This window comes from Colletotrichum acutatum (assembly GCF_030867785.1).
Source record: "Colletotrichum acutatum strain CBS 112980 chromosome Unknown BDZ83scaffold_17, whole genome shotgun sequence".
NCBI classification, from domain to species: domain Eukaryota; kingdom Fungi; phylum Ascomycota; class Sordariomycetes; order Glomerellales; family Glomerellaceae; genus Colletotrichum; species Colletotrichum acutatum.
In genome coordinates, this window is record NW_026849011.1 from 13,670 (window position 1) to 40,979 (window position 27,310).

General features: G+C 53.1%; 10 protein-coding genes and 1 non-coding gene across 11 annotated transcripts; 6 read left to right on the top strand and 5 right to left on the bottom strand.

Annotated features, from left to right (window-relative positions):
• Positions 1-31: 31 nt before the first annotated feature.
• BDZ83DRAFT_789631 (TRF2-interacting telomeric protein/Rap1 C terminal domain-containing protein) lies at positions 32-3,371 on the top strand. Its single transcript, XM_060515698.1, has 4 exons — positions 32-636; positions 688-1,050; positions 1,103-1,507; positions 1,560-3,371. Exons 1-4 carry the CDS (start codon positions 514-516, stop codon positions 3,258-3,260), a joined length of 2,592 nt encoding a protein of 863 aa, XP_060368429.1. The 5' UTR covers positions 32-513; the 3' UTR covers positions 3,261-3,371.
• A 1-nt stretch (position 3,372) lies between these two features.
• BDZ83DRAFT_608981 (carbon-nitrogen hydrolase) lies at positions 3,373-4,747 on the bottom strand. Its single transcript, XM_060507505.1, has 2 exons — positions 4,501-4,747; positions 3,373-4,333 (listed from the first exon to the last, which is right to left on the bottom strand). The coding sequence occupies exons 1-2, from the start codon at positions 4,543-4,545 to the stop codon at positions 3,449-3,451; spliced, it is 930 nt and encodes a 309-aa protein (XP_060368430.1). The 5' UTR covers positions 4,546-4,747; the 3' UTR covers positions 3,373-3,448.
• A 498-nt stretch (positions 4,748-5,245) lies between these two features.
• Positions 5,246-6,848, bottom strand: BDZ83DRAFT_570402 (nuclear membrane fusion protein Kar5; the record flags this gene model as incomplete). The annotated part of the gene is made up of 4 exons (XM_060504300.1): positions 5,246-5,557; positions 5,717-5,938; positions 5,990-6,207; positions 6,257-6,848. The coding sequence occupies 4 exons, from the start codon at positions 6,846-6,848 to the stop codon at positions 5,246-5,248; spliced, it is 1,344 nt and encodes a 447-aa protein (XP_060368431.1).
• A 3,154-nt stretch (positions 6,849-10,002) lies between these two features.
• On the bottom strand, positions 10,003-11,211 carry BDZ83DRAFT_749099 (uncharacterized protein; the record flags this gene model as incomplete). The annotated part of the gene is made up of 2 exons (XM_060513719.1): positions 10,003-10,076; positions 10,956-11,211. The coding sequence occupies 2 exons, from the start codon at positions 11,209-11,211 to the stop codon at positions 10,003-10,005; spliced, it is 330 nt and encodes a 109-aa protein (XP_060368432.1).
• A 1,945-nt stretch (positions 11,212-13,156) lies between these two features.
• BDZ83DRAFT_125676 (helix-loop-helix DNA-binding domain-containing protein) lies at positions 13,157-15,097 on the top strand. Its single transcript, XM_060501180.1, has 4 exons — positions 13,157-13,813; positions 13,883-14,187; positions 14,233-14,690; positions 14,754-15,097. Exons 1-4 carry the CDS (start codon positions 13,311-13,313, stop codon positions 14,943-14,945), a joined length of 1,458 nt encoding a protein of 485 aa, XP_060368433.1. The 5' UTR covers positions 13,157-13,310; the 3' UTR covers positions 14,946-15,097.
• Positions 15,098-16,134: 1,037 nt separating this feature from the next.
• Positions 16,135-17,789, bottom strand: BDZ83DRAFT_570412 (metallopeptidase family M24; the record flags this gene model as incomplete). The annotated part of the gene is made up of 2 exons (XM_060504303.1): positions 16,135-17,435; positions 17,582-17,789. 2 exons carry the CDS (start codon positions 17,787-17,789, stop codon positions 16,135-16,137), a joined length of 1,509 nt encoding a protein of 502 aa, XP_060368434.1.
• A 1,669-nt stretch (positions 17,790-19,458) lies between these two features.
• Positions 19,459-21,484, top strand: BDZ83DRAFT_749102 (Dfp1/Him1; the record flags this gene model as incomplete). Its single annotated transcript, XM_060513720.1, has 3 exons — positions 19,459-19,869; positions 19,935-21,284; positions 21,338-21,484. The coding sequence occupies 3 exons, from the start codon at positions 19,459-19,461 to the stop codon at positions 21,482-21,484; spliced, it is 1,908 nt and encodes a 635-aa protein (XP_060368435.1).
• A 133-nt stretch (positions 21,485-21,617) lies between these two features.
• BDZ83DRAFT_125806 (uncharacterized protein) lies at positions 21,618-22,055 on the top strand. The gene has a single exon (XM_060501181.1). It carries the CDS (start codon positions 21,751-21,753, stop codon positions 21,970-21,972), a length of 222 nt encoding a protein of 73 aa, XP_060368436.1. The 5' UTR covers positions 21,618-21,750; the 3' UTR covers positions 21,973-22,055.
• A 741-nt stretch (positions 22,056-22,796) lies between these two features.
• On the top strand, positions 22,797-22,901 carry BDZ83DRAFT_t68. The gene has a single exon. It is a non-coding gene; the product is annotated as a tRNA-Met (tRNA).
• Positions 22,902-23,320: 419 nt separating this feature from the next.
• BDZ83DRAFT_609032 (phenylalanine ammonia-lyase) lies at positions 23,321-25,742 on the bottom strand. Its single transcript, XM_060507506.1, has one exon. The coding sequence runs from the start codon at positions 25,689-25,691 to the stop codon at positions 23,469-23,471; it is 2,223 nt and encodes a 740-aa protein (XP_060368437.1). The 5' UTR covers positions 25,692-25,742; the 3' UTR covers positions 23,321-23,468.
• Positions 25,743-26,726: 984 nt separating this feature from the next.
• Positions 26,727-27,238, top strand: BDZ83DRAFT_717007 (ubiquitin-like autophagy protein Apg12; the record flags this gene model as incomplete). Its single annotated transcript, XM_060511902.1, has 2 exons — positions 26,727-27,113; positions 27,176-27,238. The coding sequence occupies 2 exons, from the start codon at positions 26,727-26,729 to the stop codon at positions 27,236-27,238; spliced, it is 450 nt and encodes a 149-aa protein (XP_060368438.1).
• Positions 27,239-27,310: the final 72 nt, after the last annotated feature.

A 27,310-nucleotide genomic window follows, 5' to 3' on the forward strand; every position in this document is an offset into this window, starting at 1 on the left:
TCCCTTCCATGAAAGCGCGTCTCCTTTGAGCACCTGGGTGCCTTCTACTAATACGTTAGATGCCTGCAGTGTTGGCAGTGCACTTGCGCGGGTCACGAAGACGAAGCTGCATCGCGGTCCGTGTCAACTAGAGGCAACAAGCTCATTGCAATAGACGAAGGCACTTGGTCTATTCCTGACGCCTACTCCTAACGCTCATAAAAAGGAAGGGCATTTGAGTGTGCCCTTCACACACGCCTTTCAAGGCAAAATATCGACTTGAGCAAGCGCGTGCGCCATCCCTCACTTTTGACTGGCCGCTTCATCGTACCTTCTCGGGGCATAATTGCGATTCTCGACTTGACCAAACTTCTTCAAAGCAGGCTATCTCTCTACATGTAATTGTCCGTCACGAGTTTCAATCTCAGCGACAGCAACACCTATTCCAAGGGCTGAACAAGCTTGAGTGGTTCACTCGTGCCACAAAGTCAACCTTTGAGTTTTCCCAGCTACACTTCTCATGTTCTGTTGGATATGTCCGCAGGCGGAATCACTTACGATGGAGTGCCCGGCGCCCGCGGCACTCTCTTCAAGGATCTGAAGTTCTTTGTTTCGTTTCGCGTGCCTGGCAGGGTGAAAATCCTGGACCTAATCAAGGTAGGCAATCACTTTTAGTATGCCAGGCGTTCTGGAAGCTGACTGATGCAGCAAAACGGCGGCACAATTGCGAAGTTGGAAGCCCAGGCGGATCACTACATTACCTATGATACCGGGCCTAAACCAGCTAGGTCGCTCGATTGGAAGTTTGTCAGAGATTCCGTCGACAACGGCGCGATACAAGAAACGGATAAATACGAGATGCACCAAACCCCTACAGCTTCGCGTCCTGTCGGTGGCTCTCGTTCTGCTGGCGGCTCCCGTCCTGCAGCCAAACCAGCCAATTCTGCCCTTATTAAAGGAACCCGCACACCGTTCAACGCGGCCGACGATGAGAGTCTGGCCAGGTGGGTGCTTTCTCATGCAACGAACAAAAAAAGCGGCAATGAGATCTATCAGACATTCGAGGGAATAGTGAGTTCGGTTTTCGAGGTATACCCTTCTTACTACGACTAACAGATCGTAGAACAATCGTCATACCTGGCATTCTTGGAGAGATCGATGGGTAAAGAAGCTATCTAAATTGCCTCCGGCTGAGCTTGAGAAGATGGCAGCTAATGCTCCGGATATCGTATTGCCGCCGCCACCGACAGCCGGGACTCCTTCCAAGCGATCCCAAGCTACGCGACCAGCAGTAAAGAAGGCACCTCCCCCGGCTACCCAAACAGTCTCGCAATTGCCTCCGGCGAAGGCAGAGGTGAAGGCAGCGATCAGGCCGAGCTCCGCCACCCATCAGCCAGCCGTCAAAGCGCCGTTGACTCCAGTGAAGAGAGCCAAGTTCACAGAGGCAGAGGACGACTTGTTGATACGCGAGGCGGGCAGGTTTGGCGGTACACCCGACACCAAATTTTTCAAGAAATTCTCAGAAAAGGTACGTCTGATTTTCACCGTAGTGATAATGGCTCTAGACTAAACCTGAGTAGCATTCCAGTCATTCAGAGGGTGCGTGGAAACGGCACTGGACACAGATATTGGAGCCGCGACTTCGGGAGAGCTCTAAGGAAAGCCTTGACGAGAGCGGACTCTTGCCTGAAGAATCCTCTACAGTCAACATAAAGACCCGACCGGACACAGCTCCCAGCGGCGAGCCAAGTCGGCAGATGGAACGCCCACAGGACAAGAGGCCAAACGGACCCAACAGCCAGCCCATGGAGACTTCTGAACCCAACGCCGTCTCATCTGGTGCAAGCCCCGCCAGAGATGAAATCGACGAGGCGGAACAGTCACGAGAGCCAAGAGTCGAAGAGTCCCAAGCTGTTACGAGACAGGATTTCTACGACCAACTGTGGGGCTACCGGGCCTTCCACCATATCGATACCCAAACCAATCCCGAGATCAATGATCAACCTATCGACTTGTGGCTATTATGGCAAGCTGTTGGAGACCAGTACCAGAAAGGTGCGGTCGAAACCGATTGGGCAGCAGTCGCAGATAGATTGGGCTTCCACGTTGAAAACGCTCAGTTGATACAACAATGCTTTGCAGACCACGTCGCCGGCTTCGCCGCCAGCGGTATGTTAGACGAACCTGACGTAGAATCCGAGGACGATGAGGTTTTACAGCCCGAGGATGGAGACGCCGTACCAGATGTGCCGCTGGAACCTTTACAGGTACACCAAGCGGCCACCCCCGGTGCTTCTAGAAAGAGGCAAGCAATCGTTGTCGAGACGTCTGGCTTTCCGTCGACACCAAACAGCAGGAAGAAGCGACAACGCCTAGGCCCAGACGACGAGATCCCATCGACCCCCGACGACCAGCTAGGTCTCGCAAGCTTTGGAAACCTTGGCCCTAGCCCCTCGCTCAGTGTCAAACAGTGGACGGCCAGCGAGGAGCAAATTAAGGAGGCCGCAGAGATGGACGTGGAGGAAGAAGAGCCCGAACAGGATCTAGCTGGCAAGCCCCGTCGTTTGGAGCCCGAGACACAGGACTTTGGCTTCGATGATGCATTCAACGCACCTGACAAATCGCAAGACAGTGTCGAATTCGATATTTCACCGTCGCAACAGCTTTTGGGCGAGGAAGAGTCTGTGACCCCTTTGCCCTTGTCCTTCGGGAGAAATAAAGGAAAGGTGGTCGATCGGAACCAGTCACCCACTCCTGCGCAAGTTGAAGAGTCGCCCGCCGAAGAAGGAGAAGGAGAACAGGAGGAGGAGGAAGAAGAAGGTGAGGAGGAGGAGGAGGAGGAGGAAGAAGAAGAAGAAAAGGAAGAAGCAGGTGACGCCCCGAACGATGCCACAAATCAAACCATGACCGACTCCCAAGAATCGACAGATAAGACCGTCGAGCTCCAGGACCTCATGGACCGGTTCGTCTCGTTTGGCTACCCGCGCGAAGATATCGTCCTGGCGCTGATGGCTACTTCGCTCTGCACACCGCTGGCCACAAGTCTGGTGAAGTACCTGAAGGAGCACAAGGACCTTCCCAACAATTGGCAAGGAGTATGGACGATCAACGATGACAAACGGCTGAGGCGCGTCGATGCTGCTGGCTCTGAGGGTGGCCTGGATGAGCCCAAGATCCGGAAATATTGGGATTACCTGGAGTCGAAGCACACGCGGCCCCGTATCGAGCAGAGGAGGAAGTTTCTTGCTTATTTAGATGAGACCGGCCAGGGCTCTCAATGAGCGAGCGGCCAGGATATATCTCTTCACCCGCCTACAAATGTCAGGCACGTTGATAGCGAGTAGTGTGTCACGATACCAGACTTTTTGCAATCAAAATCCTTCATCATGACCACACCTTGAGTCAAGATATCTCTGCCGTCTATATTAAATGTCCTGTGAACCGTACACTGTCGTCTTGAGAACGTTGCTTATTCCTTCACAATCGAGTACCCATAATGCCACCCTTCCTTCCTCATGTCCTCCCTCACCTTATACGCCCCTTCAGCAACATCCAACAGCCCCAAATCGACCTCGACAATCTCCATCGCCTCCTCAGCGCCCAGCTTTCCAAGCGCGCCGACAAGCGGCATCGCAACCTGACTGACGCCGCAATACCGGACCCTCGCCCCGCCCTCCTCCCGAACCTCCACCCCGCCTCCGCCCGCGGGCCCGCCCGCGTTGACGAGGACCACGGCCGCCGTGTTCTCAAACGCCCTCGTCACCATGACGTTCTCCAAGAAAACCCGCTCCGAGTCCCGGTTCACCACCTCGGTCGCGCCGTTCCCCGCCCCGTTGTCGCGCTTATACTCGTCGGCGAGCCAAAAGGCGGGACAGACAATGATCCTCGCCCCGTCGCGGATGAGCTCCCTAAACGCCTCGGGGAACGCCAGGTCCCAGCACACCAGCATGCCCGCCCTCCCCAGCGGCGTGTCAAAGGCGCCGTGCGGTTCGGGACCCTTTGTCAGGTGCGGCCTCTCGTTGTGCCACAGGTTCTTCTTCTGGTACCGCCCCAGCACGGCGCCGTCGGGCCCGATGAAATAGGCAACGTTCAAAAGGTCCAGGTCGTCTGCCCCCTCCTCGCCGTCCGGCTCCACAATGGTCCCCGGCACGATAGACACGCCTAGTTCCTTGGCCAGGGCCTGATACCGCTCAAGGTACGTCCAGGACTGCGCGCAGGCGGATACGAACTGAGGGTGGTCGGGTACCCATGATGTAAGATGGTACTCGGGCAGTACGGCGAGCGAGCAGCCCTTAGAAACGGCGGTGCGGATGTAAGTCTCTGCCTTGGCGAAGTTCTCCTCTGGCGCGACGACCTGTGATGCTCATCAGAACTCTGTCTTTTTAACCATGGGTAAGAGGCAGAAGTTCCCCCCGCCGCAGCCGCAGGGAAACCTCGTGAACCATGGCGCATGAAGAAGGAAGCGCGGGAGCTAGACTGGGCTAAGCATTTTTGATGAGGGGTAGTCCTAGACTTACTGACCTTAGGGTGCATTTGAATGAGCGCGATCTTGACCTTGTCCGCCATCGCCGCAGTCTTCGTCTCGTCTTGAGTTAATCCCGCAGCTTCAAGACGGTCGGGTGTTTGGAGACAACGGCAAACTTTGGCTAGCGGTCGGGGTCAGGCTATGAGGAAAGACAGTAATACGCCTTCATGCACTTCCCCGCAGTCAGTCTGCCTTGCACTGGGATATAGGCACACAAGATAGCAAAAGGGGAGATGAATGGATGAGAATGAACAAACTCCGGTTAAAAGTGCATAGTACCCGAATAGGCGATTTTGCTAAGTTCATATGCGAGAAATGATGTCAGAGGCAACCGTTTTCCCAGTACCAATTTCCACCGATTGCAAAGACCAAAATCCAGTAACCCATCCCGAAAAACAACAACGAAAAGCAAGAAGAAAGGTAAAAGATAGAATCACCAACGCCAGAATCAATTTCGCCCTGCCCAGATGTCATAAACGTTGTAAGTGTTTCGATGTGGAGATGTACGTCGAATGTCGCTCTTAGTTCGCGCCTCTCAAGTCGTCTTCGATCCTCGAATGTTGCGTAAATCTAGCGGCATATCTCTGGAAGTATGATTTGGGGTCGCCGTGGAAATGAAGGTCTTGTTCATGGCGCCAACAATTGGAGACATATGCCGATCAGCCTCGAGGATACCCGGCGAGAGATATTTGGCATAAGACACGACGAAGCCAGCAAGTTCGCCTATAGAGCACATAACAATCAGTATCCTTTTCCTGCAAAGTAATGTGTCATATCCATACCGAGCGCAATTAGCCCGAGGTTTCTCACGGCTGATGGTGGAAGACCGTAAGATCCCATGAGCAAAGACGCGGCTGGGCACGCCACATATGGCACCCAACTTGTCCAACCTGGTCGATGGAAAGAACCGCGAACTTCTGATGTCGACGCTGCCATATTTTCAAGTGTACCCAGCAGGTCTCCTGAAACCTGGTTCACGTGTGAAAGCTTCTCAGAGTGCGATTCGTATTTCGAAGAAATGTCGTCGGTAATGTCTAGGAGTTTTTCCAGTCCCTAGAAATATTCAGCTGCACGTTTGAGTCTTTCGGAAGACTGTCTCCACTAACCTTCTCAAGATTATCTTGCCGATCAGCTAGCTCAATTGCTCGAATATGGGATAGTTCCTATCGGATGTCAGTCCAGAAAGCATGCGGTTGGCCTTGGCTTGCTTACCAACTGGTCATGAAGGAATTTAGACGATGCTACAGCTGTTGCGAGCGCAGCCATGACCACCGCGACCTCATCGCCAGTTCGTTCTTTGAAGTCTGTCAGTGCCATCTCATGTGATGCTGCAACCTCGGCGTTGCTGCTAAGGACCGTTTTGAAGAGCACTGTCAACAGCTGCTGCAGGTTCTTGGCATCCTCGAGGCCGCCTCGCATCGCAGAATTTGATGCCTTTCCAGTCAGTTGAGTCACAGTGCTCAGGAATGACTATGGTGAGCCTACCTGTGCCATCTGCATCACGTCTTGAGAAACAAATCTGTCAAGATCTTGTAAGCTGTTTCGCAACTGGTCGATGTCTGGATTCATCTGGCGGAGCTGCTCTGTAGTCTCGGCTGCTCTCAAGTTAATTGCGTGTAGGTGGGCTTCCAGCTCTTTTTCAACTCCCTCAGAGAGTTTGGAGAGGACTTCAGTGAGACGTTGATAGAGACGAATGCTCTGTGCTACAGCAAGGTTAGAAAAGTTTTCCATGTATGTGAGATGGATGGTCACCTTTGTCATTATCTGCGCGAGCAGCTTCGCAGAATCTGAGAGCCTTATGACGGTAGCTCACCCAAGTATTCCACGCAGAGCCGGACTTGGCTAATCCCGAGAGACACGAGTCTATCTGCCGAGGTGTGACGTGAAGCTGAGCAACTTTCGAGGTCGGCAGATCAGCTAGAGAACGTTCCCTGAACGGTGCGCATCCAGACGGGATGACAAAACTGCCCCTCTCCAGATCACAGATAGCAAGACTGGCGGCATAGGAGTCCACAAAGTCACGGACTTGTCTGCCGCTGTCGGTCAGAACGGTGGCGTCGTCTTTGCCTTCCAGTAGCTGGCAATTGTTGACCAGGAGCCGGGCAGCGATTCGATGGCAGAGAGGTTCTGATTCGAGTTCTTGGAGCTCCTGCATGGCGACGGCGTAGACATTCGGCAAGCGTGATGCACCGTGAATTACAACCGATGGGTTGACCCGATACTCCTCCACAGACCTGGGGGCGTCTGCTCTCTCGACACCTCCCCAAGAGAAAGCTTCGACACCGTCGATCCATGCCCGAACCGCCAGCAATCCCAAGAGGATTGTCGGTACGCTGCACCACATTTTTTCCCCGGCGCCGCCTTGGCGCTGTTTGTCCCAGCTTGAAGTGAGTGGAGGAAAGGAAAGGACTCGGAGACGGGGACCGACAGAGTGGTGATGCAGCCAGTGGGATATTTTGAGGTGACGCCGGGACAGATGCAAGGATATGTGAGGAGGAAGGGGTGGGTGTGGAAGAAGATTGTTAGTCTCGGCCGTAAGTTGTTGGAAAAGACAAGGGAACGAAACGAGGCAACCTCCAGAATTGAGAAGGGACCTGGTGTGGGATTGAAGGTAGAAAGAGGAAGGAATGGGTACGTGGGATCTAGGATTTGGTCATCAGGAAAGTGCCTTCCTCAACCTGAGGCTTTTTGGTTTGAAAGCGGAAAGAGCCAACCACCAGTTTGTGCCTTCCCATTGACAGTGTCACCTATGAAGAGGCAAGACTATGGTTCCTTCCATTTCACCACTGTCCGTTCCTGCAGTAAGTAAGCTATCTACCTAGCTTCCTTCAGTCTCCTCCAGGAGAGATGTTCTTAAAAGATTGTTCTCGGCACAAAAAGGCCTTACAAATTTCAGTCATGGTGAGAATGTGTGGGGAGGGACGATATCATGCGTGCAATGGATGGATAGTTTGAGCTACATTAGATCCATTAGCGACCTTGGAGTGAACCTGAATTCATGCATTAAATGTCGTCTGAATACAACAATGCGCATTCTTAATGACACGACCAAAAATACTCATCTAAACGAGATGACTAGGTGAATGAGTCTGTACGAGCGAGTTGCCACCTAGGCTCAATGGTATTATACGATCGCGCAGTGGGCGACATCAAATGACTTTGGAGCAGATGTCCTGGAGAAACAATGCAAATATAAACTAGCTTATGAACAAGATCATTTGGTTCCTTCGTCATATGGAAGAAGTGGACGAACAGTGTTGAAATCTCCAGCTCTCTTCGACTTATTTAGCTGTGAGGTTGGGCAGTCAAGTCACCATTTCATAACCTCAAGTCGCCGTTAGACTTTGAGCTAACATCGAACCCGCAGCCCATGAGTAGATTTTTCCATCTTGAGTCACATCTGCTCAAGACAAGATAACCAGAGAGTGGCATACAACGGAAGGTATGGCTAGCAGTAAAACGTCGTCTCCTTAATTGGCCTGTCGAGAGAAATGCCCAGGCCAATGTGCCTTCTGAGAACATTTCTTCAAGTGTAGCCTTATCATAACCTGAGTCGTACCATGTAGTAAAACACCTATCAGACATCATCACCGATAGAGTCTATACAATAAATCATCATCCATCCGTCGTCCGAGGCGCGCGGTCTTCGATGCCACGTTCCTGACATACATCAGGGACAGTATCAAGGACGAATATAGCTCTAGAGACTAACAAGTATAGCTCATGTGTTTGACGGAAGCATACATCGGCACGCTTTGAAGTCTTTCGCCCCATTGACATCGCATTGCCTGGTGTTATCACTTGGTGCCTAAGGTAGTCAGCAACGACCCGTATACACATTGTATTCAAATCCCCCGGAAAACTAGGCACAGAGACAAGGAATTATTGCAGCTTGTAGCCCTGGAAGTCATATGCTCAAAAACTTCGAAGGCTGGAAGCTGGCTTATCCTCAGCCGACAACGAGGTCCGACATCTCGATGACTGCTCCGAACAACTGTGACCGAAAAAGACCCAGTCCGGGTGCCTACGTTCAAGACCCGAGTCCAAAGAAGCATCTTTACATGAATAACCGGCTTTCCTCTAGCGAACCTGCAGGAAGTAGTGCGTCGACCTCCCTCCACTCGGATGGATTTTCTCACTCTAGAGACTATTCGTTGCATAAGGAAGCCTGTCGTGCGCTGCCATGCATGTCTACGAATGTGCGTCTGACAAATGGTGCAAGCAAACGGCCATCCACATCAGCCCATTCGCGCAGCAGGTCGCAGTAGCGGGGTTCTTCGAGAAAACTTGAAGGGGGGAAGGGGGGTCGTCGACCGGCAAGCCACAAGCGTACCAAACATCGCGGCAACATGGACCTCCTCAGGGAAGTGTTCAAGGTTGTATCCCGAGACGCTTTCTCGCATGAAACCTGCGAGATTTGCAGAGGGACATACATACTTCCCCCTTTTCTTGCGGCTGGAAAGAAACAAAACAGAACACCGGGGTCACTTTTGACGTTTAACACCCTAAGCAGATCACATATCAAAGAGTGACAGTGCGTGATAGGGCCAGAACGGGGGGGCTTATGGTACCCCGGAGGAGTCAACAGGGATCTAGGGTCTTTAAGCATCATCAGGAGCCCAGTCCGCCCCCACCTTTTGACAACAATCTTTACTGCTCACTGCTTTGGTCCGCACATTGATCCTTTCCAGAAAGGCTCTCCTCTTCGGGGGTAAGAGAGATAGAGAGCGCGCGGTTAGTATAGGAGAGCGTCTGAGATAAAGCTCGATGTACTTACGGCCAAGGGAAGACAAAGATGCCCGTACCCTTACCCACCGCCTTTTCGTGAAACCATACCCGTAGACAATATTCGTCTGCACTCAGCCGGGTAAAGACCCCAGCAACCGACCGTTTGATAGGTAACACATTAAAGAGCCCACCAATCCCGTAGTTCTTCGCCGAAGTGACGTCGATTGCGGCCCACTGGGAACGACGGACATCGGTGGCATGCCCACAAAGAAGCTGACGAGAAGGTCCAAGTCCCGACTCCCGGTCTCCTCCCCCATCCCCCTCCCCTCCCCGTCCAAGCTGTCAAGTCACCCTGCAGAGTTCTGATATGTGATGTACCCAAGAGCTTCTGCTTTTCCCTTGCTGCCTGCATCTCGATTCGTCATTTCCAGTACCGCGGAACGCGGCAAGGCGTCCGACGGGGTCTGGACCACATGGTATTGGTTGCACATCGGAAAACGCCAAATATTCTCCTCTGCTGGGAGAGGCATATATTGACCTCCTTTTGATCTTTTTCGTCTATTTGTAGGTTGACCTTGCTGCCTTAGACCTGAGAACCAGCCTTATTGGTGTTCAGAGAAACCTACTGAACATCTCCTTCTACTCTGAACACTTTTGCTGTGTCGCTTTCTTCTCTTGATCAGACCTGCTGATTTTCAGTAGAATCTGCTGAAATCCTCCTTTCTCTCTTAACACCTTGGTTGTGTAGCTTTGTCTCCTAGTCAGAGAGTCTACTCTGCGCCCTTCCTCCGCGAATCTGATGCCTTGAAGCTCTTCCTCGAAGTGCCTTTTCCGTCTCGGCTTCCTGCTGTTATTAGACAGCCCGCGACCCCAGAGTCCGAAGCAGAGTATACGAAAAGGCAACAGATCAATCCATTCTGCTGTTATTAGACAGCCCGCAATCCCAAAGTTCGAAGCAGAATATACGAAGAGGCAAAAGAGCAATTCATCCTTATAGCCGACTCCAGAGTCACGGTATGAGGCAACAACTGTCTGAGAGAGTCAAGTCATCTCAAATACACGTCTTCTGGTTTGTATGAATGTATGAATATTTCTCTGAGCTCAAAATTACGGGCATGGAAGTGAATAGGCATTCTGACGGGCAAAAGTAGCAAGGACCATCACCCACGAGAAGCAGGAAACAAGTACCAGACCGGGGAGTCGAGAGTCAAGACCGAGGAAGATGTGCACGCTGTATGACAAGCAGTGGACCTGCGGCCATAAAGGCTTCCACAACATCGTGTATTGCAAGAACGTAGGCAAGGGCTGCAAGGGACCGAGTGCCAAACACGAGACGCTTTATGAGACCAGCGTTTGTAGTGACTGCGTCAGTCGAGCGGCTGACCCCAATCCTCAACAGCGCTGAAGAGTAAGCTCTGAGCGATTGTTGATTCAAGTCACCATTGGAACCAAGCTTGATTAGGGAGAAGAACGGTTGCATAGGGAGAGTAAATGTAGCCGATACTGGTATTTCATGGGTATTGTTGACCGTAACTAGCAACTGTTGGTAACATTCGCAACGTCATGCCAAAGTAGCTTGGCACTATGCGAAGCCTCGCTTGATCCGCCATCTAGGTAATCCTCCATCTTTTGCCCGTGTGAATTTTGCCCATCCTACGAGACTGAACATTCCCCCTTTTCTGGAATCATTACCAGCCATCCGGCTTGACACAATACCAGTTACCCTCGAAGATGTTATTCATTGAGCACCCACGGAGGCCGCCAATGGCCTGGTTCAGGCCCATGACCTCGGCTTTTGTGATGTTGTTTTTGGAGGCGATGGAGTCGCACGTCTCACCACCTGTAGCTTCGTAGAATTTGACGCATTTTGGCCACATTGGCTCGAGATGAGGGTTTGGGGTGGCGATGGGACTGGCTGGGATAGCAACGACCGAGGTTGAAACCAGGCTGAATGTGGCGATACTCGTGATAAACTTCATGGTGACCGTAAAACGAGGACGGGTTGATGACTCGGGAGGTTAGGCGAATGAGAGGATGAGTTGTGCGATTCTCTTGGAAACTATCGATAAGTTGAGAAGAGGGTATTTATACAATCCGAAAGACTGATGTCTGAGGGACGGGCACTGGTGCTCTCATTCACTATGGTGATACCAGCGACTCTGCCGCTCCTGATGCTCTTTGACCGAAGTTCGTATTGTCCAGCGCTGGCCGACAATCGAATGCAGATACGAGCATCAGAGCTTCTGCACTTGCAGCAAACTTGATTGGGGTAGCATCAAATGAACAAACTTATATGAGAGGAAACTTGTCGACTGACGACGGGACGCAAGTAGAGGTCATGGGGAACGCAAGGGAGGAAAAGCAATTAAAAGATATATTCATAGAGGTTCTAGATGTCTTTGCGCATTGTTGACTCAATGGCGCCAACGGCATTTGGGGCATCTTGTCTCGACCGTTCCACGTGCGTGCCGCCGCCACAAACGGTCCTACCACCAGTCTTCATTGTAGTTGCGGCATAACCGTTGCGCCTGTCTGTTCGAGGCAAGGTGAAGTATCTTGGCAGGGGGCGGAACAGGGCGATTGATGCGACGGCGAAGGGGAGGAGCGGAGAGTTCTCCGTAGTGTTCCTGACTTTTGAGAACTTCCGCGCCGGTCCCGCCCCGAGGAGCACGACAAGTATGGATTTGGAGAAGGCGAATCACGCTCCTGCTTCACGTCAGAGACGGGACAAAAACGTCAAAAGGGGAGGGGGGGGGCGGAAGGTGGTGGACAGTTTGACTGGACCGACACCGATTCGGGAAAGATGTCTAGGGGAATTTTTAGGGGGCCACGGGGGAGACCAAGCCAGAAGAAGCCGGACCCTAACGGAGCGGGAAGTCTATTCTGGGGCCGACGCTCGGGCCAGCTTGCAAGGCTGACAACGAGGGCGCGGTGTGGTGGGGCCGGATCGACGCATGTCCAATGAATGACCCTTGTCCTGGAGCTCGGCGCCCATCGCACGACTCCCCTCCAGCAGCCTCGTTCATCATACGATTGTCAAGATGAAGTGGTCGATTTTTGATACGCTCAGCCAGTGTGCCCCGGCCACTGGCAAATTCGATGTCAGGCCATTCCTCCCGATCCTGCATCATTCTTTCCCGCCCAATTGCCAAACCTTTGCACACTTTTCTGCCGGAGTAGTTTTTTTTGCCTACTCGGCCGCCCTGGCCCGAGTCAATTCGAGTCAATCCCCCCCTCCCTCACGGAATCCGGCGCGGGTCACTTTTCCTGTCTTTGAATATCAGCCGACTTTTGTCTTCGTCCTTCCGCCGCAGAGCTTCAGCCGCCTCCTGCGAGTCGCGATTTCCGGCCTGCTCTCCTACGAACTGCCGCCGTTTCCAACAGCACCACCACCACTATCAAATCACCTGAACCATTCAACTTTTTCTCTCCCGCCTCCGTAAACCTCCTGCAGCCTCCCACAGGTCCCTTGTTGGATACGTAAGGTGTGACCAGTCATTTTCGTCCTTGCCTCCACATATTCCTCTCCCCAACCCTCAACTCTTTTCTCGTCCTTCCCCGTGTTTGATGGATCTTGTTACTGTCCGTCCCCGTGCTTCTCGTTTGCCTCCTACGCCCTCACAAGCCTACTTGCAAAGGCCAAACAATTCTTTTAACGATTCGAACCTGTGCTGATCTTATTAAGCGAAGTCCCCGCCTTGCCTGCTGTCTGTTGCGCGAGCGACACACTCTTGACGGTACACGAACGCGAACGACCGTCTCTGCTCATCCACTGCGTCCTGCCCCGGCCTCCCTTGCCAACGCCGACCCCGACGACTGTTGCTCGCTGCTTGTCCCCATCGCCTTCACTGCCATTGGACGACTACATCGCCTTGATTGGCTACACGAGGTGGTACGACTGACCATCTTGAGTCGCCAAACTCTTTCACCGACCAAGAAGCATACGAGGTCCGGGCCTCAAGTGCTTAAGGATTATTCGGCAAGCGATCGAGCCGCTGTACATCCACTCTACATTGCATATATCGATTCCTAGATCGACGACCGCCGACGTTTCGGGGGCCGAAATGCTGGCGTTGTGATGGACCCCAACTTTCTCAAAAACCTCGACTACTTTGCTGTCCCCAACAACCAAACAACAAACTCGGCCGAGCAGACTGCCGAGTCGTCCGCCACAGGTGCTGCCAGAAATGCGCCGGACAACTCCTTGTGGGAGTCCTTAGGCGGCGACCCTGCAAACTCTGAGTCGACATCCAATGGCCCCTCGGGTTCGTTGCCTTCCTTTGCTCAGGCATCGCCTGCTAGCACGAACTATGGGCTCGGCTCCATGCCAGCTCAAATGCAGTTCAATCACGGTGGTCAACAAAGGAATCCAGGCTTACCGAGCCGCGCTGCGCCGAACCAAGATCCCCGGCGGAGAGATGGCCATGCACGGAAACGGACCAAAGTCGATTCTGAGGCTGCTGCATTGGAGTCGGTCGACTACTGGATCCAATTCGACGATGATGAGGAACAAAAGCTGGGTGGAAGCTTTGAGATCGACTTTTCAAGGCGTAGCAACCCTACTCCGAATTACCGGCCTAGGTGCGATAGCTTGAGCTAAAGACTTCTTACTGAGCATTAAAGAAAAGCTAACGTACTAACATTTGCTAGGCCCGCTGCAAACCGCCTGAATCCCATGTCGACAACACCTGGCCTAGGTGCCGGTTTATACACCAATCCTGTTTTCAAGCCAGAGGACTTCATGGATGACGCCGCCCTTGACAATGCCCTCTCTGACGATGAGGACTTTTTGGAATCAATGAACCTCGGCGACCAGCTTGGGAAGATTGATTCTCAGCCGCCTCAAGAGGTACCACCCCGGGAGGGCCTTTACTCAACACCCCTGAGCTGGGAAAAGCCTGCGCCTGGGCTAAGGATGAACCCCCTTTTTGGAATGGGGGGGATGGGTGCCATGGGTGCGCCTATGCTTGACCCGGAACAGCGACGCTTACTAGCAATAGCGCTCAACACGGGGCGATCTTCAACCAGTCTGGGGTCCGGCATGGGGTTTGGTGTCGGAGCAGACCTTGGCCCAGAGTTTGCGAGCTTGGAGAACTTCGATGCTACCATGGCGTCAGGCAGTATGAACGATCCGGCCAACGATCCCGAGCAATCGGCTCCTCACAAGGGCAAGCAAAAGGAAAAGGCCCCTATTAAGGAGGAGCCCGGGACACAAAGGCCGCAAGTGTCACGGAGCACCACCAATGCCACTGGTGTATCTGAAAAGTCGAAAGACAAGGTGAAGGCTGGCGACCGGACGGCGCATAACGACATTGAGAGGAAGTACCGTACCAATCTCAAAGACAGAATTTCGGAGCTGCGCGACGCGGTGCCGTCCCTGAGGTCAATACCTGAGGAAGGTGGCGGTGAAGATGCTGAGGTTGACAGCCAATCGCAGCGCGGCCCTAAAGTCAGCAAGGTAAGTTGGAGTATTTTCTCCTATTCGACGAGCGCGAGATCATTTACTTACACTCATCTGTAGGGCACCGTCCTCACGAAGGCGACTGAATATATACACTATCTAGAACGAAGGAACAAGGCCATTATGCGTGAGCACCAGGAACTTGCGAGGCGCCTGCAGGCCTTTGAGCAGCTCTTGAGCGCGCAGGCTCGGCAGCCCTTCCCCATGCCGAACTACAGCAGGACGCTGTTCGACCCAAGAGGTTTTTGTTAAAAGAATCTTTCCCCCTCTCATCACATGACGCATGATGATTGCGAACTGTACATATTACGTTTGTCATGGGCTGCGATTTGCCCCCCAAAATATACGATTGTAGTCAATCTACGAGGAATGAGTAGGCATGTTAAGAATAATCACAGGATGTCAGACCTGCAATGAAATGTTTTACTGCGTTCGGAATCAAACGGAGCTTTTTGTGGAATCAGAAGAAGTTATTGACCACCTAAGTGATTCATCTGGTGTCGTGCTTGGTGATGTGTCGGGTCAGATGCTTCTTGAGTTCAGTTGAACTTCGGCATGAATGAGACTCAGCTCGGAGGCCTTGGTCCTCTTAAAGTAAGGTATACCAATCAAAGGAGAAACACAGAGATCTTCGCTGTTTCCAGGGATGGTCTTCGTAGCTACCGTTGTTGCGATGCCCTGAATGGCCACGAGGGACCTCCTGAATCTTTGCTGTCTTTGTGTATCGTTGATTGTGGCTAGGCACTCTTGCACATTACCGCCCGGCAACGGAATCGCCAGTAGCGGCTTGTCCAAGAATTGATGGCTCAATGCTCAACCTCACTGTGGTCAGGCGACACTAGTTATTCCAGGCGGATGGAGAACATTCAACCTTCACTGCAATATACGGCAACCTTCCAAATGTTTCACACTGATCACCTACACCGCGATGATAATGATATCATATTCTTCTGAATCAGCCAACCAACATGGCCTTTGATCAAATCCTGCATGTAGACTCGGTGAGTCGGTTCTCACGCAATCAAGGCCAGTGCTGTGACAAGGAGCAGGCCCCACGAGGTAGGTCTATGCTGGGAACGTGCCTTGACGAACTTTTCTCTTCGACCTTTGAAGCCTCGGTGGGAAACAAGGGTTCTGATACCATCCAGTGGAGAGAATGCCGATACGAGATGTCAGCCTAGTAAGCGATTATGCAGCCAGAATATGTGTGGCCCATCTCTTGCGACTTCTCAGGTGGACGAAATGGGGCGATGCTCAACTAGCAAAAGCGGAATGGCTTCTCTTTGTGTAACGGCGCCATTCTATGGTGCCACTTTGGTATCGTTACTTTATTGTTACAGCGATGGATACACGGAGGTTTACAGGGTTTCACAAATGTTGGTACACCACACCACACAACTCGTCCGCCCTAACCCCCCTCCCTCTCTTCCCGTCCCCTTCTCTAGTCTCTCAGAGCCTCAATATCAGCAACCTCCTTAACGGCCTCTGTCGTAAGAATGAACGGCGACGTCTCATCCACGCAGATGCTATCCTCGATCCGCACGCCCATACCCCGGAAGTGCTCCGGCCAACGGTCCGTGTCCGGGACGTAGATGCCCGGCTCGATCGTCACGCAGTGGCCCTTCCTCAGAGGCGTCCGCCGCCCGTAGCCAGGTACGTCGTGCACGTCCAGCCCGACGTAGTGGCCGACGTGATGGGGGAAGAGCACGTCGACGTCGCGGGACGTGACGCCTTCGAAGCCGAGGCTTTTCAGCTGCTCGAGCAAGCCCGCGGAGGTGTGCTCGTGGATCTCGTCGAGCGAAAGGTTAGCGTCCTCGCGGCAGAGCGCGACGCTGGACCGCTGGACCGTGAGGACGGCCTCATAGAGGTCGCGTTGCGCGGGGGAGAATTTGCCGGACGCGGGCCAGGTGCGGGAGATGTCTGTGATGTAGGTGCCGTACTCACCACCCGCGTCGACGAGGAGCATTTCGTCTTGCGGGATGGTGTTGTTGTTGACGACGTAGTGGATGCAGAGGCCATTGCGGCCGCCGGCAACGACGGGGACATAGGCCGGGCCTTCGCAGCCGTCGGCGGTGAAGCGGTAGTCTAGAAAGGCGTGGAGGTCTTTTTCTCTGTTCCAGGAGCGGCGCATGGCGTCCGTGATGACGCGGCCGGAGATTTGGCCCGCGCGGCGCATGTTTGCAATCTCGGCGGGGGATTTGATGGCGCGGAGCTGGTTGATGACGGGATAGAGCGGGATCCGGACGGAGGGGAACCAGGACTTGTCCGAGTTCATGAGGCTGGCTACGAGTCTGCTGCTGCCGTTGCTGGCCGAGTTCTGCTCGCTGCCCGGCTTCGGGATGTCGGTGTAGACCCGACTCGCGCCCTTGAGGATCTCGGGGAGGCAGCGGTCGATGCGGGCAATGTCGTCGGCCTTGTCGGCGTTGAAGATATCGAGGGCGGCCTGGACGCCGTTGCGGGCGCCCATCCACTGCTCGGCGACGGGCTCCTTTGGCCTGGCGAAGAGGTGGAACTCGTAGTCGCCGTAGTCCTTGCCCGTCTTGCGGATGACGGCGACCGAGTCGCCCTCATTCCAGCCGGTGAGGTAGAGAAAGTTGGAGTCTTGGCGGTAGGGGAAGAAGACGGCGCCAGAGCGGTATTTGAGGTCTGCGGCGGCGAGAACGGCGACGGCATTGTCTGGGAGGCGCTCAGCGAGGCGGGCGCGGCGGTCATGGTATTCTTGGGCTGTTATGCCGGGTGTGACTGGAGGGCGGTATTAGTCTAAGGTATAGGTTGAGGATGCAAGATATCTTTGTTCTCATGGGCCATTCACATGAGATTCACTTGAAGTAGACAGGCAACCATGAGATTCAATTGTGTATGAGTGAGAATGGCGGGAGTTGACTTACTCTCTCCGGCCTTCAGAATGTGAGGGTGAGTCTCATGTACCGGCTGGCCGAATTGCAGATCGGCGGCAGAGACGTCGGAGTACGGCCGGAGCTGATGACCGGCGACGGCGGCGGAGGCGGAGGGTGGCAGAGGCCGCCGCCATGGTGATGCCGGGCGTAACCGCGGGACGGCACGGAGGGCGCGGCTCACCGGCCGTGAGACGTTCATGACCGGGTATTGTCACTTGTGATGTGAGTGGTGGGTGTGAGGTGAGAGAGTCAGACAAGGGAGGTTAGGTGGATGCGGAAAATGGACGGGCTCTACGGTTCGGATGAGGTCATGACCAGAGGTGCTAACCACAAGGTACGGACGGATACGGTGCAGGAGAATTTGTGAAGGTGCTCGCTCACTGCTGACTCGTCAGACTCGTCAATGGCGAGCGCAAGCGGACTTTGGGCGAGAAAGTGAGACGGGGTAACCTAGATGCTTTCCCCCCTTTTAGGTATCGTGCCACAATGATGAGTGGATGAGAATTTGCAGTGAAAATGAGAGCTTGTGTATAAGTTATTTTTATGTATTTAGTGAAGACATGCAGGCCATGTTTTGCATCTGCATGCGTATTATTATACATCCCATAGCTTATTCCGTCCAGCCACCCTGCCAATCTGTATGGACATGGTAGGATATACGCCATCTGTCTACGAAGTACATACGGATACTGCGTAGTATTATATCACAAATTTTCAAGGTTCGCTGAAGCGTGAAAAGATACTTGACAAGATGCGAGTGCCCGCCCGTCAATACATGGCTATGATGGTCACTGTCGAACACATTGCGTAGGCAAGATGCAGATGCACCGGGGGAATGGACCCCAACATGGCCCCAGAAGCAGCAAGATTTTCTTATTATTTTTCCACACTGGCAGCTCCATCCAATTTCCATCGTCTGCACGCCTGTCACCTTTATCCACCCGCAGACAGCCTGTCGCCTAGCACCCGGGTGCCTTGCCCGAGAGGTTGTTATTGTTGACGGGAGGTGGGCCTTGGGTTCTCTTACCTAAGGTAGGTAAGGTAAGGTAGAGAGGTTCACTAAAGTTGGGGACCTTACCATACCTAGGTAGGGACCATGCCCGGAATTATAGCGAGCTATGCCTGTACTACAGCGGCAGCATCCACTGTGAGCGCTGACTGGCAAGACGCGCTGGGCCAAGCAAATTTGGCCCGTTGCTGGAGAGAGGTCTGGCCCGTGCGTGTTTTTGGGCGTATCCAACTGGGATTAGCGCTGTTGTTCCCCTCCCAAACTCGTCAAGCGCGACTTGGGTCCTGCCATGGGTCCTTGGGTAAGCCCGGGGGGGGGGGCCACGGTCTGGTAAGAGTGGACGACGGGGGGGAGCCTCTCTTCCCAGTGTTCCCACCACACACACGCACACACACACAACACCAACCACTCTCTTGATTAAGAAAGCTCTTTCCTCTGCACATTCACCACACACCTCTCAGGTGCTGCCCTTCACGACGACTCCGACGACGATACCCTCCCCTCCTCCTCCTTTCTCTTCCGCTTGTGTGGATTTTTGCAACTTCTTCCAGACTCAAACTCCGTCTTCAATGTCTTGGTGAACTTGTCGACACGGTCTCTGTTGGAACGCGTGAGCGACGTGTAGTAGCCTCCCACGTCGCGTGCTTGTCCACAGAGCAGCAAACCCCCCCGCCTCTCGCAGCCACCACAATCACCACCACAGATACTCACATTCTGTCTCCTCTCTCTCATTTGCAGCGCCTCCGAACCACTCAGACCCGACCGATAGTATTCAACAGCCTTCTCACATCAAGCATATTGATTGGGCATTTTTATGGCAGCCATATCCCTATCACCGAATCCCATCCCTCCTTCGGCCATGTCCACCAGACGAACGCCTTTGTCTAGCAACCCCAATGTGGTCAATTCACCCTTGAGAGCCGCTTCTGCTCTGGCTCACGCCAAACAGAAGCGCTCTCATGCCAACATCCAACGGGAGGAGCTCTACGCCCAGCCACCTCCGTTCAAGAAGCAGGTTGTCGAAAATGTCGGCTCGCGTCAACTTCGGTCGCCCTCAAAGGTCACAAAGGCTTCCCAGCTTCCCCAGCGAGTCGGCCGTCCCATAACAAAGGAACGATCAACACACCACGATGACTCTAGTAATGTCGAGAGGATCCGCCAATGGCAGGCAGAGTACCGCGGAAGGTTTCCCAAGATGGTCTTTTACTTTGATAGTGTCCCGGAAGACCAGAGGGCCAAGCTTGCCCGTCAAGCTCAGTCTCTTGGAGCCGTATGTGCAATGCTTGCCATCCATGAATTTGTTGGCTCCATGTCCACTGACAACTTCTTGCATAGAGAGACGAGCGATTCTTTTCCAGTAGCATCACCCACATTGTGACCGCCCGACCGATACCTGCGCAGGAAGACGTGCAAGCTGCTGCACACGATGCCGAACTCGAGGAGCAGCCTCAAACCATCAACCCTTCCCTTCTCGACCGGTCTACCGACGCACGAAGACGTCTCCTGCTAGAGACGACCTCGAGGCGAGCTCAAGCTCACGATGACAGAGCCCGGAGGACGAGATCAACCCAGAGTAACGATGTACTTCACAAGGCTCGGGACATGGGAAAGAAGATTTGGTCGGTGGAAAAGTTCCAGAGGATATTGCAGTTTCTGCTGGAGCCTGACCCGCATGTCGTCGCGGCATATGGCGCCAACCGCGACTCTGCAAGAAACGTGGGGACAAAGAAGGCTACGGAGGAGCCCGGTCTGCTGCAGCTGTTGCAGCATGAGCGCCTGAACGGTCCCTCGGATGCTGTCACGAGCCGGGAAATGATCAATTTCAAGGGGCCATATATCTACATCTACGACATTGACGAGAAGCAGAAGCCTATTATGGTGCGGGAGTATCCCAAGGTCAATAACAAGTACCACGGCGAGTGGCCGCAGTTCAGAACTGTTACCGAGGGCCGATGCCCATTTGTCGAAGAGCCAGAACCCGTTGAACGGCCCAGTCGGAAACCGTCAACGCAGCAAAAGGATCCAAAGGAACACAAGGAGCGTGTCGTCAAGCCTGCGGCCGAGGAGAGCCCGTCTCTGCAGCCTCCCGAAGTGCCTGCGCCAAAGGCAGCTGTTGGCAAGCGCTCGCTTTCTGAGATGCAGGAGGGACAGAATAAATTGCGGGCTGCCATGAAGCCCATGGATGTCTTCAACCCTCCCAAGGCTGTGGTATCAAACCCGATCGATTTCGGGCGGACTCAACATGCTTTCACAGGACGGACCGGCAACGGGCGTTTCTTGGCCGGTGAGCCCGTCGCCTCTGGATTGCAGCCATCCAACGTGACTTCGGCTATCCGGTCGAACATGATCTCGTCTACTTCTGGCATCAACGGAGCCAAGGCCGGTACGAGTAAGGAGGTGCATGGTTTGCAACGCAAGGTGTTGCAGCGGGGTGCCCCCGTTCCCCAAGACGCCAGCTCCCGGCGGCTCACGGAGATGTCTCTGGAAGCGACGTCTACTAGATCTACTAGTGTTTCTCGAACCACCAGCAGGCGTATGGAGCTCATTGAGGAGGACGCCGAGAAACAGAGCTCCAAGCTCTCAAGAACCAGCTCCAAGACCCAGGCTCCGCTTGCTAAGAGCAAGCGCGACCTCAAGCCAGGCTATTGTGAGAATTGCCAGGACAAATTTAAGGACTTTGACGAGGTATGTGGAAAGTGGGACTTGAATAATAATACTGTCACGCTAACAACTCGAAGCACATTCTCACACGCAAGCATCGCAAGTTTGCCGAAAACACTGACAATTGGGCCGAGCTGGACGACCTTCTCAGCCAACTGGGCCGGGTTCCCAGATACCGATCTAAACACTCACGCGACGACGAATACACGGACGACTCCTTGTAGACCAGGCCAACCCATGGACTCCTCGTCATGTCGCCCAACACTTTGACACCGACTCTGCCCTGCTTCCCAATGTTCTTCTCGATCCCCTACTTGCCGTTGCAATGCACGGCGCATTATCATCAAAAAGCTACGGATACGTTCCACTGTTGTGGAATCAATGATACCAGTAGACTGTCCAACATGAAACCATGTTTGGTTTCCGGTCATGTTTATTTTCTCTTCACTTCGTCTTTCACTAATAGGTCGGCTCGCATTGATATCATTGCATGCACAGTGGCGTTTGGCATGGATTATCTTATACCACGACGGCTCAATTTTTCATTTTCTTTTTTGGCGCGGGCAGGGCGGCAGCACTTTGTCGGCCATCAGCATCATTATCACCAGAGGCCGTACATGCGATAGGAGGAGAAACTAGGACGGCGCGTCTTAATGAACCACGGTGTAGATATCACATTGAACAGTCTATGCTTGTGTATATTGTACGTTGAACACGAAAAGAAAACTTGCATGGTTTGGGAAAGTAGGATGCTGCGGGTGTTGTGAAGCAGCCCGAGTGTTTGTGTTATTCAGACAAGGCGTTAAGGATAATTCAAGCATTTCATACACCCCCTCGTATCCTAGATGAATGTCATCGTGCATTCCAGGTTTTGATTATGTCACTGAGTCGGTTTGGAGACGAGATATATCGAGTGTCAGCTCCTTCGAGCACGCAACGAACTAATAACTACATCAAATCTCCGGATTCCGGGGGTGCATTGACAGCCACGATCTCTGCTATGAGAAGCTATCGTGTATTCATGCTAGTCTCGTCACGAGAAAGACGCCGGGTCTGCGAACCAGCCACGCCAGCGTTCTTGCAAGCGGCCCGAGCTTGGTCTAGGTGAGGTGAGGTGAGGTAGGTGGGTAGGTAGGAACAACAGAGAGTGACTCGTCACTTTCGAGCAAGGCGATTCCTGAAATTTATCGTGTCTGAAATGAGGTGAAGAAAAGGGAATTCCTTAGTGATGTGGGTTTGTTTGTCATGCGAATTAGGTTTCGATGATGCGCAAGTTACATAGCTTTTGAACCGGACGGTTCTGTTCTCCCACGCGTTCGTTCCTCGGTTGCACGTCAGGCGAAAAGCTTCTATGCGTCTGCGTTTACTGTAGTGGACCTAGTGCTGCGCATTCCGCGTGCCGCACCGCGCGCTGGCTGCCCCACCATCCCACGGGCCTGAGGTGGGCTCTTGGGCTTTCTCAGTGGGGAGGGGACCGACTTCGTTCAGCAGGGTCCATTCATGAGAATGCTTTTCGCAAATGAGGGATATCAGCTAGTCTCTATGGCTCAGTCGGTAGAGCGTTGGTCTCATATCCATACATATGACTCTAGATCATCTAGAGATATCCAAAGGTCGCAAGTTCGAGCCTTGCTAGGGACATTGATTTTTGCTTTTTGTGTCACATCAAGTAATATTCGTCTCCTTTACTTGATTTTTGAGGGATTGACTTGGTTCGTTTGGCTGGTTGGTTATATATCGTCTTTTCTTTTTGACTCGTTGGTGTCTATGTTCTCGAAGCACGTTCTCTCACCCCGCGAAACTTCAACTAATACGCACTATACCATCCATACCTTTGATCTTTCGCAAAACACATCATTCTACAGACAAAAAGTAGTCCGTATGTAATCGTGTAACCAATCAGGATATGGATTTTTAATAGTCTAGTCGATAAGGAAGAAAAAATGGTGGTCAAATGCTTGGGGGTGGCTCGGTTTCACCTTGAGTTGAGATTAAGACGGCTGGCTCATTGCCACTTTCGAGTGCGATGTATTATACTGAAATGCACACATGGACTATCCGTCAACAATTGACAACTCATTTCAGAGCTCAGAATTCAGTGTGAAGTACTCAATAACTTTCTGCTTCTCTTTATTCAAATGGAGCTGAGTTTAGCCAAGGTCTGTCTATCCTATATATAAGCGTGACGAGCCAAAGCCACCACGAGATCTACTCCTCCCGCTTCCTCTTCAGTTTTTCTTGTCCTCGCTCATGTACCAGCGACGCCGGCAGGTATCGGTCATCAACTAGGGGTTGGCTCGGCATGTTGCGAGCCCACGCTCCGCCGTCACTGATATATCTTTCAATCTCTCCGTCATCGTGAAAAAGACAGGGCAATAGTTTCTGGACGACGGAGCCCTGACGGGTGGCCTCGTAGATCTTTGAAACGCTGGTGCCAATCGTACTAGGCTGTTCTTCTCTAAGGCCCTGGTGAAATTGGACTCCCAATTCCTGGCGCACGAGACTGTGAAGCGCTGCAGAGCCCTGGCCTAGTCCTTCAGGGTACGTGGAGTTCGAGTTGGGGTGATTGGATGGGTCGGCAACCCACGCTTCCATGGTTTGCCGGAACTCGTCTCGGACGGCCAGGACTTGCATCAACGAGACGCAGCTAGATCCATCGTGGGCTATGGAGTCCATGATGTGGGAGGCGGCTTTGGACGCAACGACGGAGCAGCGCTGGTTGTGGCTGTACTTGTTCGCCCCGTACCACCAAGCTCTGATCAGCTCGTCCAAAGCCGTGGCTGTCGTCGTTGTCTCATTCGTCTGACCCTCGCTCTTGCTGTTCTTATCTGCCAATACCAAGGAGGCCAAGTTTGTCATGGAAGTCGACAAAGATATAGAGGAGAGGAATTTCTCGTGATAGGCTCTCAAGTCGGCTGCCTGGCAGCATACAAGGAGGTGAGCGGCACACATGTGTGATAAGACATCGACGGCCTCCATGGTACGGCGGCCTGAGAGGAAAGCAAGGGAGTTGATGCCCTGGTTGTGCATCTCGGCTGACTGGACGTGTGACGAGACGGGATGCGCGAGCGCTGCCAGCTCCGACATGTAGGCACTCATATTGACGTCGATGCCCTTCATAGTATAGGACTGGTCAGGGTCTCCAAAGACCAGGTTCGGGTCGAGACCGTTGTTCGTGACCGGATTGATCAGCTCGGAGCACTGCGAAAAGAGCATGCGCCCAATCATCTGCAGTGCAGTTCTCGTCTTGTCCATGGCGGAGGTGATGGCGGTCGCTTGGAAGTTGCCCCCGGAGTACACGTCGCCTGCGGTCACATCGCCGCCAACGCCTATGTCGATGACTGGGTTATCGGACGTTGAGTTGAGCTCGGTCTGGATTTGCCTATATGCCAGTTGAAGGTCCTCAAGGTACGGGCCCATCCACTGTGGCGCGGTTCGTGTTGAGTATCTGTCCTGCCATAGACCTTGGCCTGTCCGCTTCTTACCTTCCAGACCAATCACGTACTTGGAGGACTTGAGGAAGTTGCGAATATTGTTGGCCACTTCTTGCTGTCCGTGGTGAGGTCGAATTCTGTGAATGAACCCATCAGTCCATTCGACGTTACCAAGTAGGCACTCGGATGTGAAAGCGGTAAGCCCTTGGGCGAGGACTGCGAGTTGGTTCGCTTCGTGAATTACCAACGCAGCCAAGGCAGCAGAGGGTGCAGTCCCATTGATCAGGCCCAAGCCCTCCTTTGGCTGCAGCTCAACAGGCTGTATGTCGTATCGTTTCAGTGCATCACGGGCAGACATGACTTTTCTGCTGGGGCCTGATCCAATGGTGACGGAAATGTTGGGGTCCCCGATCAGAGTCCCCGCGATGTAAGATAGGGGCATCAAGTCCCCGGATGCCGAGATGGTGCCTCGCAAAGGAATCAACGGCGTGATGTCGTGACGGAGAAGGCTGAGAAGGGTCTCGATAACCTCCAGCCTGACGGCACTATGCCCGCGGAGATTCTGGTTCGCTCTGATTACGATGGCGGCCTTCACCCAAGCCGTGGGAATGACGTGGGACTGTCCGTCTTGATCAACCTGACTGTCGGTCAGGTCAGAGGAGGCGATCATAGCGCTTTGGGTGTGTTGGAGCAGAGAAATTTGTAGTTTCTTGAGCTGTTCCGTCCGTGAGTCGGCGCTGCCGCCGAAGCCCGTGTTGACGCCGTACACGACCCAGCCGTTTTCGACATGGTGGTCGAGGACGTTGATACTCTGGCTTATTCGGTCTCGAATTAATTGGTCATCCTTCACGCGAGGAACGAGACCGTGACGCGCCACAGCAATGACGGCGGGAACGTCGAGATACAAGCCGTCTAGGTAAAAGACAGAAGCCGACCTTCCCAAGTCCTCAACAATACGCGTTTGCTTGCGCACGAGCATAGCATGTGTTGCTACCATTTTAGGGGATTTGGGCGACCCTGGGGCACGATGAGGTCAAGATCTCGAAAGGGGTTGGAAGTTCTGCAGGCAATGTAAGAAATTGAGTTTCGCTCGATTAAAAGAATGTTTGGGAGAAGAAACAATCGAAAGTGCACAAAACACGCCTTATAAATATGCTCATGACCACGATGGCAAGTAACATCTCATTTGGGATTGTGTGGCGTAGGAATAAGGAAGGTCAAGTGAATCAGAGATGACTTCTTACGGTTGTGTCACGTCTGCATGCCTCTCCGACACTAAGCAGGCCTGGAGGAGAAGTGAATTGCTATGAGTAGCCTGACTACGAGTTGGCTCCCCGCGACAGAAAGCGTTCTTGCGAATCACTCGTTCGCTCGAGTGTTGCTCACAGCATATTGTGCTCTCTGCTAGGTAAGGTAATGAGCGTGGCTTATGCGGTGAGGACGAGAGACGTCGATTCAGGGCTACGCGCCTGAGGCCGAGGGTCGTTGCATCGATTCCCTGCATCTTTCTCTCCAAGTACGGTACTCTGCGGTCATCGTGCATGCACGGTGCTAGATAGATAGCCTATTGTCCAGACCTTTTGGCCTACGAGATTATCGGATCTTGTGCTCTTAAGCGTAGTCGCCCTAAGCATCGCGGGACCATGATGAAGAGACGCTTCGAAATTTGCCTAGACAGTTCCAGGTTGTTAAATATGTAATTGATGGTGGGTGTGTAGTTGTATCTGGAGAACAGAAGGTTCTTGAGGTGCTTGACGGGAGGTGCCTGGCAAGCCCGCCCAGGGCGCACTCAAGCAGTAACCACTCACGGGGCCCCGTCGACCACCTGCCAAACCTAGCACACAATGAATGGCTAGTCTCACTCTTTCATCTCCAACCTCACCTCCTTCCTTCCTGTACTTTCTGTTCATCCGAACAACCTCTCTGTATCTGATGACTCGGCTAGCTCGACACCGCTCACGATTCTTACACTTCTAATTTTGACGCTTCTTCGACCATACATCCACTATAGATAGCAACGCAGCATCCGAAAATGACTACTCCATCGTCGCCTGGCATCCCGAGGTCAGACTCGGCGTCACCTCCGCCTGCCACCATCCCAGATCGTCCAGCCTCTCCGGAAGTGCCACTCACCATGTCCGCCTCAGCCATCCTGATAGCCCAACCTCGCGATGTAGCCTCTGCTCTGAGCAGCGCAGGCGAGTATCCCTCAGACAAAGTCGTCGTCAAATTCAAGGCTGTCGGAAGTGCACCCTCGCTCGCTCGAGGGGTGGCCAAGATCTCATCTACGCAGACTTTCCACACTGTCATCTGGTATCTGCGCAAGAGGCTCAAGCTTCAAGAAACAGACAGCGTCTTTTGTTACGTCAATGACTCTTTTGCCCCCTCTCTCGACGAGATTGTCGGAAACTTGCATAGTGTACGTTCATGAAGCAGTTATTTTACTCGTAGCAGATGCAAATGCTAACATGCTTGCAATAGTGCTTCAAAGATTCAAGCGGTCAGCTTGTGATTTCTTATGCTATGAATCCAGCCTTCGGCTGAGATTAAGTATGCTATTACATGGTATCCTATGGCTGAAAAACGATGAAAATGCCTCCGCCCTCTAGACTCCCA